The 9,623-nt window shown below is 41.1% G+C and overlaps 1 protein-coding gene across 1 annotated transcript; it reads left to right on the top strand.

Annotated features, from left to right (window-relative positions):
- Positions 1-1,898: 1,898 nt before the first annotated feature.
- Positions 1,899-6,477, top strand: aldh8a1 (aldehyde dehydrogenase 8 family, member A1). Its single transcript, XM_026340661.1, has 7 exons — positions 1,899-2,131; positions 2,909-3,056; positions 3,610-3,765; positions 3,853-4,002; positions 4,160-4,416; positions 4,687-4,848; positions 4,958-6,477. The coding sequence occupies exons 1-7, from the start codon at positions 1,985-1,987 to the stop codon at positions 5,408-5,410; spliced, it is 1,473 nt and encodes a 490-aa protein (XP_026196446.1). The 5' UTR covers positions 1,899-1,984; the 3' UTR covers positions 5,411-6,477.
- Positions 6,478-9,623: the final 3,146 nt, after the last annotated feature.

The raw sequence follows: 9,623 nt of genomic DNA on the forward strand, positions 1-9,623 counted from the left end.
ATGATTGTGATTGGCGAGCTCTTAAACATTTGGTGAAATCTAATCGTAAAATAACAACAGGAATGGAAGAAGGTCATGTGGTCTAATGAGTCCAGATTTACCCTGTTCCAGAGTGATGGCGGCATCAGAGTAAGAAGAGAGGCGGGTGAATTGATGCACCCATCCTGCCTAGGATCTACTGCACAGGACTGTGGGGGTAGTGCTATGATCTGGTGTTGCTGCAGTTGGTCAGGTCTAGGTTCAGCAACATTATGTATCCAAACAAGGAGGTTAGCTGACTTCCCAAACATACTGAATGACCAGGTTATTCCATCAATGGATCTTTTCTTCCCTGATGACAATGCCAGGATTCATCAGGCTCAAATTGTAAAAGAGTGGTTCAGAAAGCATGACATCATTTTCACACATAGTTTGGCCCCACAGAGTCCAGACCTTAACTCCATTGAGAATCTTTGGGGTGGGCTGGAGAAGACTTTCCTAACATCAATACAAGACCTTGGCGAAAAATTAATGCAGCTATGACCGGGAATAAAAGTTTTGACATTGCAGAAGCTTATTAAAACAGTGTCACAGCGCACATGGTCATCCATGTCATGAACTCAGGAAAGTGTGTGTGTGTGTGTGTGCGTGCATGAAACTTGCCTAAAGGTAGCCCTGTGACACAAACAAACTTTGAATTTTGTCATTTTCAAGCTGTCAGACAGCCTAATGCATCTGTGGAAATGTTAAGCTCATGCTATTAATAATAAATAAAAATGCTCATCAATATTTATCTTGTATAACTAACTTGTACAACTTTCATAGTTGGGCCCTGACATCAGTGATAAATACTGCAAAATTATGATGTGCAAGAGTCAAAGGTCTCAAAAATCATGATTTTCCTGGTGATGATGTTGTTAGTGGTGTCCTGCACTGTCCATAGTCCCACCTGAAGGATTTCTCATCTGTTTGTGTTTGTGTCTGCCACAGGATGGCATTGTTCAGCGCACATGCAAAGTCATAACTTAATTAGCCCACACAGATGGGTACATGTACTGTATGTAGGTGCACTTGAGACACCTACATACATGAGACGTGTTATCACAACACAGCAGAAATACCAGTAAGTAATTGTAAATATGGAAGTGAGTGCAAAGTATGGTACAGCAGAAAAATGTTTGGTTTGTGTTTTCAAAAGAGTATGTCAATCTTTGTCACCACAGAATTAATTTAATATGCAAAGCTTGTTTACAGACCTCAGAGATTAACCTCAAGGTATCTGGAAGAGGCAAAAAAGAAGGTGACAACAAGTACTGTTTATCCTCCAAGTGTAGCAGCACATGAATCACTTTCTTTGTAAATGGATGAGTAATGCTGTGGCTTCCTAGTCAGAAGATACCCCTTCTGAATCAGTACTTTCTAAAGCTGATGGTCACACGGTTGTCAGTCTTGCGTATATAAATCTACAACAAGCACTTCAATACCTTTCAGTATGCGTCATGGAAAACTGCATTTCCCTTACTGTTGCACTTTCAGGGCACAGAAAGGTAAGTTGTTGTCTGGGTCTTTCAGAGTGACTCTGCACGCTGCCTTGTACACATTAAATGAAGTCTGAGAGGAAGCCCTGTGATGCATATTTCACTAGTGAAATATAGGCCCCGGCAGCCTCTGTGGTCGCAAACATGATTAACATTAATACTTCAGGGGAAAATGTCTTTAATTTAGAGAATTTAGCACTGATCGTGACTTTCCTTCTTACTCACTTTTATCAGTAGCAAGCTTTGATAACCAGAGCTGTGTTGTGGGAGAATAATTAGTTACCAGCGCTGCACATCACAGAACCTTTTATTGTGACATGTGACAGAGGCCACGGTACAGTGGGAGGGACGGTGCAAGGCCAAGTTTACTTTGCTGTTGGATTTATGTAGTTTGAGATAGTTCCTGCACCAGTCTGCTGCTATTGCTAATTGGAATTGTATCTGTTTGGTATTGTTAGTTTCCAACCATGCAGAAAACTTCGAAGCCGCGCTCGTACCTGGTTCTGGAGAACTACATAGGAGGAAAGTTTGTCCCCTGTCAGAATCACATCGACTCCTACAACCCATCCACCGGAGAGGTGTACTGCAAAGTGCCAGACAGTGGCAAGGAGGAGGTGGGACATCCTCAGACACAGAGAATATATATATGTCTCAAATGTTCCTGACCTGCAGGATGCGTTGTGTGTTTGAAATACAGTGATACGGTGCTTTATTTCATTGAATGTACTGGAGTAATGCCACTGTAAATCTTCAATGCTGAGATTTTTGTAGGTTTTGTAAGTGTAGCTTTGCAACACTTTCTGAATTGCCAGAAATATTAAGCAACTCTTTTAGTGTTTGAAGAAGTCTACTAGTGGCTTCATACTTCCTCTTTTTTAACTAGGCCAGATTTCAAAAGCCTCTTTTGCTTTCTGTCTATCTTTGTTTTTGTGTTAACATTTTTCAGGTTGTGCTTCTGTTTTGGTTCGCTCGCTGTTAAATGCCTATTGCAATATCATTATATCCATTCTATTTTGAGTGCTGCTAAAGCGTTGATTAGAGGTGGAGGTTTGGGTGCTGCTTATGAAACGAGCCACCTTTGCTCTTTACAGAACCAACAGTGAAGTAATCATTAAACACAGAAGTCAATAGTTCTTGATATTTTGTGCTTCAGTGATGAGATTGTAATAAATTACTATGCACCTGTTACCATACTGGGTAACATCAAACTTTTCAGCTAAGATGTACACATACACTTCTCTACTTGTGACTACAATAAAAAAAATGCAATTACATTAAAATAAACATTATTTTATGTAAAATGGATATGTGGCCAGTGTATGGAGTTTAAGCATCATCTGAAGGTCTCACACAACGAAATGTGACTTCTATCTGTGCCCGACTGTCTGCAGGTGGAGGCGGCAGTGGCAGCAGCTAAGGAGGCCTTCCCTGACTGGTCAGCCCGCAGCCCAAAGCAGCGGGCAGAGGTCCTGAACAAGCTGGCTGACCTGGTTGAAGCCCACCTAGAGGAGTTTGCCCAAGCTGAGTCCAGAGACCAAGGTGTCTCGTACTGTTTTAACATGTTATATCAGCTCAAGACTCATTCACATGATCAGTCGGATAGTCAGATTGCTTGTTATCAAAGTTATTAAGGTGTAATATTTCTAGTCCCTGAACTTAATATCACAGGAAATCAAACTTTTGGAACCTTTAGTAGTGTCTGGGAAGAATTACTGTAATTTGTGTTTTTCTAATATTAAATTCATCATGTCTAATACGTTTGGTATTATGGGAATTTTGGTGACACCTAATAATACATGAAAGGGATAGAAAGTATCCACAATAGTTGTTTTATGTACAGGCCATTTGATTTTGTCATGGACACAAAGTGTGAGTGGAAAGGATATTTTAGGACTAGGAGTAGTGCTAAAGGAAAGTTCAGATCAAAACAAGATCATTGTAAGTGAACAATCCAACTAAGGTTAATTTAAACAGACTGATTATAAAACACAAACAAATAGTACATTACATATGAAACCCTTACCAACACTCAGCAAGTGTTTTATTATTCTCTGCTGTTCATTACTTCTGCACCTCCTTCATGAATTTACAGGTAAAACAGTAGCGTTTGCTCGCACCGTGGACATTCCTCGAGTGGTGAACAACTTCCGCTTCTTTTCAACATCACTATTCCACCACACCACTGACTGCAGCCAGATGGACCACGAAGGCTGCCTCAGCTACACTATCCGCTGTCCTGTTGGAGTGGGTGAGATCTCAGTGTGTTGGCATTGAAATCTGCAAATATTAACTCTATGCTTTATGTGATTTTACATTGTGTCTTTGATGTGTGTAGCTGGTCTCATCAGCCCCTGGAATCTCCCCCTGTACCTGCTGACCTGGAAGATTGCGCCTGCAATTGCTACAGGCAACACAGTGGTTGCCAAACCCAGCGAAATGACCTCTGTGACCGCCTGGATGATGTGCAAGTTGATGCAGCAGGCTGGTACAACAAGAGCACAATGAACACTCATCACAATTACAATGACATTGTGTGTGATTAAGATTATTCTCATCATGATGTAACATAACAAAGTGCGGGTACACATTACACATCCCATTTTTTTTTTATATCTGCACATGTGAATTTCCTCTCTTTGTAGGTGTTCCCCCAGGAGTAGTCAACATTATATTTGGCACTGGCCCAAAAGCAGGCGACGTCCTGGTTGGCCATCCTGACGTGCCGTTGATCTCCTTCACTGGCTCCACAGCAACTGCCCAGCGAATCACAGAGCGGAGCGCGCCTTACTGTAAGAAGCTCTCGCTGGAGCTAGGAGGTAAAAACCCTGCCATCATTTTCGCTGATGCCGACCTGGACCAGTGCATCGAGACAACAGTTCGCTCCAGCTTCTCTAACCAGGTGATAGAGAGTTTACATTTAAATAACCATTTCCTCTTATGCTTGTTATTGCACATACACACACACAGTTAGATAAACAGATTAGGATTATCCTCATTCTCATTCATATTGATTTCATTAATATGAATGAAATAATGACTGCTTTTTTGTGTGATGCTGCTGCAGTGACAAAGTTCCTCCACATGGTGGAAATCATAGTCCATGTTTTGTCATGACATGGAAGCAGAGTCTTAATCCATCAGCTCTTATCAACGTCCTTCCTGCTTTCAGGGAGAAATCTGTTTGTGCACCAGCAGGATTTATGTAGAGAGAAGTATCTACTCTGAGTTCCTTGTAAAGTTTGTGGCTGCAGCTAGGAAGTGGAAGACAGGGGTGCCTTCTGACCCCAGCAACAATAATGGAGCTCTTATCAGCAAAGAGCACCTGGAAAAGGTAGTTACGTAACGTGTTAAATGCCATGAAAGATAACTTTTCCATTCCAAAAGACATTTTCAGTGTTCACATCGTTTAAGTTAAAATCCCTCTTTATTTTGGTCCCTAGGTTCGAAGCTTTGTAGCACTTGCCAAATCTGAGGGAGGCATCATCCACTGTGGTGAGGGGGTTGACCAGCTGGATCTCCCTGAGGAAAACAAGTCCGGCTACTATATGCCAGCCACTGTCATCTCGGGCATATCTGACAGCTCCTGTGTCATGCAGGAGGAGATCTTTGGCCCTGTCGTCTGCGTCGCCCCCTTTGACACAGAGGATGAAGCAGTCTCCAAGGGCAATGGCGTGCGCTATGGTCTTGCAGCCACAGTGTGGTCCCGGGATGTGGGGAAGGTTCACCGGGTAGCCAGGCGGTTACAGGCAGGTTTAGTTTGGACGAACTGCTGGCTGATAAGAGATCTGAACCTTCCCTTTGGAGGAATGAAGAGGTCTGGTGTGGGAAGGGAGGGAGGGAAAGATTCCTACCACTTCTTCACAGAGGTGAAGAGCGTTACAATCAAACACTAAAACAGAAAGTCTTGATTTACTTTCATTAGAAGCAGGTACAGAGAGGTGGGAAAAGGTTCTGGACAATCATCAACCCCCTGTCTACTGGCATTTTTCTCTTACTCTCCTAGATTACTGGAGCCTTTAGTAATGGCGTGTCTGTAGACTAGAAAAAGCAATATAAAGTCAGATTGGAACAATGCAGAGAAGTAGTAAGTAAGTAGTAAGATATATGCATAGTGAAGACGAAATTTATCACCGTTTTGCTGAGCAGTTGATATTCATGGAGCAGTTTCAGAGCTTCGAATAAAAAAACAAGAACCAAGGATTTAATCACTGTTTCATCAGAAAAAAACCTTGTGACTGGAACACGTGGTGCCCTAAATTAAAATACCACGTATGAACCCCACATGCAATTCCATGCATTTTTCTGTTTACTTTCGAAGTCGTCATTGCTGTCTGTGGAATGCAGAAACTCTTCATAGCATATGTGCTTCACATGTTGGTTAAAAGATAGACGTCAGATTCTGACGAGAAAAAACTCGTTAAATGAAGAAGTTTCACCTTTTACACGTAGCTCTAGGTAAACTCTCTATGGCTGTACACTTGGTCAAAGTTTGTGCAGGCGTAGAAATTTTATGTCATGCAAACTTTACAGTGTGTACTCAGAGGTCAATTTTTTTTACAATGACATGTTTTTACACGTGTTGTTCTGACGTAAAAAAGGTGAATAACTGCCAAACTGTCCCGTGCGGCGTTTGGACAACATGTTTGGAGAGGGAAATATATATGTCAGCAATCTGAGCGAACTGGATGACCACAGACAAAATGCTCCAAACATCTGACATGGACAAATCCTTGATGCTTTTCAGTAAACCATCCAGAAGAATGAACAGAATGCAATAGATAACTGACCAAACACACATGTGACATGTGACGCACACATGCAGCCATGTTTTCACCCATGAAATCAACAGAAGCCACATTGTCCTGTATTGTTAACAATTAACCAACGTGAAAGACCAACACAAAGCCTCATGTAAAATTTGTGGTAAACATTTCTGCACTTTTTGTCATACAAGAGGTTTTGAAATGATTTTTGCATTGCATTTGCATTTTATAAAATTTTTTGTCAGTTATTAGTAAAGAAGAAGGAAACTAAAGGGAGAGAGAGAGAAAGAGGGATGGGGGCATGTTAGCATGCAACTTATGCCAATTAGCTCTAATCACAAATTGCAACTGAAACTGATGGTAGTTCAATTTTTACTTGGTGATGGGACTAGATACCTAAGAGACTAGTCCAGTTCTTCCATTTTATGAACAAACATATTTGAGCCACATTACCTAGATTTGGCGTCAATATTAAAGATCTGATCACTGCTTACAGCAACAAAGGGTAAGACGTGGCTGATGTGGGTGGTGCACCATGCATGCAGATGAGCACGTGTGCATGTCGCACTGTGCTTTGTTTAGGCTGCCATGCCAGCTCAGGAAAAAGGGGGTACCCAGGGAAAGCGCCCTATCCGTTCAGTGAGTGTGTAAAATCACATCCCCTGTGGAGCTCTATGTGACATTTACCACAGAGCCAGTTGAGTGTACCGCCCTCTGTGTTTTGACTAGTGAATGGGTATTGTGCTTGGTCACATAGCCTGATTGTGCACACATGCACTCCAAAGCCTTCCTCGAACGCAGCATGTGATGGAATACCACCCAAAAGTCAAGTTGGGAGAATTCAAACGACATATTTTGTTGCAGCACCACACGCCCACACCCACACAAGTTATTATCTTACAAACAAAACAGGAACAAATTAAGTCAGCAATTATTTCGTTTTCCTCAGTTTCCGCCCTTTTACTTGATTTATCTTTCATCTCTCCCTCTTGTGGATGCTTTATTGTGAAGGAAAAGGCTCACTGAAGCAGGTCTCGCCCCGCTGTACGTGACTGTGAAGACACCGCTGGGGGCTTCAGCCAAGCCCAGCATTTGCCTTTCTTTCCACTTATTGGGCACAGGAGAAATAAAAATCCTTCTATTTTATATCCACAAGGACACTGGAATATCTGCGGTATACAGAGATATAATAGGCCTCCTACAGAGGGCCTGCTTATTGACATGGATGTGCAGAGAACTGTTAGAAATTACAGATTTTGGCCAATACCCAGTGCAAGTCAGCGTTGTGTATCTTTTTACAGTATACAATATGTTTCGATTCTAAATGTACATAACACATTTAGTTGTCTGTTTGTAAAAGGGTAACATAAAAAAGATGACAAAAACAGGAAAAGCACAGACAGGGTTTAATTTTGACTTAATTTGGGGTCATTATAAGGTTTTATAAGGTTCCACACTGAGTTTCTTTGCTTCCCAGTTACTTCAGCTTGTAAGCTGTATTTACAGTACATGTATTGCTCGACCTGCTGTGACATCTGAAATCAAAGTTCAAATCACAGGTCGTGGGCTTATTCATTTAGTCAGTGAAAAGAAAAGTCTTCTATGGAGCAATTACTGGTTTCCAGTCATCTCTTCTCTCATTTGTCCTGGTCTGTGGCATTTACCCTTTTTAGTTTTGGTTTTCTTTCTCTTTGACTGTCACGTGTCGTGCTCGCTCTTTCTCACCACATTCTCATCTCTCAAGGCCTTCTGTCACATTTGGGCCCAGGGAATTTTCCACAGCGGGCAGCCTGGGTTTTGTAGGAGATAAGCCCAGAGATGAAGCTTAGTCCTGAGAAAATGCAGCCGTTCACGCAGGTTAAGCAAACCAAGCCAAGAAACCCGATGTGTGTTTTTGGAGAGGGAGTTGCTTGGGTTGAGGAAAGCCAAATGACTGCAGCTGCAGTGTATTTACCAATCTGGAAATGCAAAATGACTAATGCTGGAGCTGCATACAGTACTTATCAAGTTCTAATTTTAAGAACATGGGTCATTGCTTGAAGTTACCTACATACCTACAAAAAAAGAAAGCAATTATAGTATTAGAATCAGAGCAAATGTACTGCAAAATGTAACCACTAGCTTTCAGTTGCAGGCATCATGCATTAGTGTAAAACTAGTTTAAATTTTAATATTAATATTTCAGGTAATTTGCCTGAATTTAAATCACAAACAATATAATAATAAAAACAGTTGTATTAAAAGTCTATAATAATTAATTACATTAAAAGTACAATAATAATAATAACTTACAGGCTTTATGAAGCTAAGCGATGAGCTGAAAAATACTACAATCTTCCGTAGAGCTGACGGCACTGCAGACTGGTAATAATTCTCTGTCATAGTAATTTGACCCACTACATAAAGTAACTGTGAGTTTTTAATGGTGAATTTTGTCATGCTAATTTAACACTGGGGCTAACCTACTTGCAGCGCTGCAGTTGCTAGAACACAGGAGTCTAGATCTATTGTTGACACAGTGAGTGAATGATGTGTTTATCCTGAGTATGCATCAATTACAACGTCATGCTTCAAGCCATCTGAACTGTATATTTGTTCACTAGTAATATAAAAGCCCCATCTACATCTGGGCTGACATCCAGTAGACTTACCCATATTGTAAAAATACATCATACAATGGATTTTTTCCCCCTCATCTAATGAAATTAGAGCGCTTTGTTATTTTTAGCATAGATACTATCAGGATTATTTTTCAGCATTTAGTAACTCCACTGGCAGGGTTACGGTTTTGCAGTGCATGTATGCCAAAGACTCATGGGAAGCCAGTTGAACAGCTCGGAAGTAGGGCAGGACTTTGGCTGTTTTCACTTCCACTCCACAAACAATTAACAAGAGGCAGCCGTCTTCCGTTTGAGGTCGCTCCTCGGTTCTGCATATGCCGAGCCAAATTTGTGGACAAATAGAGTAAAGAGCAAAGGGATGATGATTTTATTTGGTGTGAAATGGAGCACAGTGCAAACTTGTATTGGGAAACCCCAGGGCCTGTAATTAGAAGAGCAAAATATGGATTTCCTAAAACAGTGTTGTTGCAGGTCTGGTATTGAATTTGAGAGGTTGCCAAAGCATCCTGGCACTTGAATGTGAACTTGAGATATTAATTTTTTTTTTTATATTGCAAACAATATAATAGAAAAGAAGTAAAGTAAAGGGGGGATTTTACTTGAAAATCCTATTTAGAGAGAGTTAGAGCAGATTGGGGCTTTAGAAAATTGGAAAAAAAAGTCTCAATCTCAATCAATCAAGTAATTATTTATGAAGCAGCCCAGTGGCACATGACACAGAG

Source organism: Anabas testudineus, chromosome 24 (assembly GCF_900324465.2).
Source record: "Anabas testudineus chromosome 24, fAnaTes1.2, whole genome shotgun sequence".
NCBI lineage: Eukaryota > Metazoa > Chordata > Actinopteri > Anabantiformes > Anabantidae > Anabas > Anabas testudineus.

Bases quoted from the DNA above. Each gene is read 5' to 3' on its own strand.
- aldh8a1 (XM_026340661.1), top strand. From the start codon at position 1,985: ATGCAGAAAACTTCGAAGCCGCGCTCGTACCTGGTTCTGGAGAACTAC. The intron at 4,003-4,159 runs GTACAACAAGAG...CTCTCTTTGTAG, and splicing joins CAAGTTGATGCAGCAGGCTG to GTGTTCCCCCAGGAGTAGTC. The intron at 4,417-4,686 runs GTGATAGAGAGT...TCCTGCTTTCAG, and splicing joins GCTCCAGCTTCTCTAACCAG to GGAGAAATCTGTTTGTGCAC.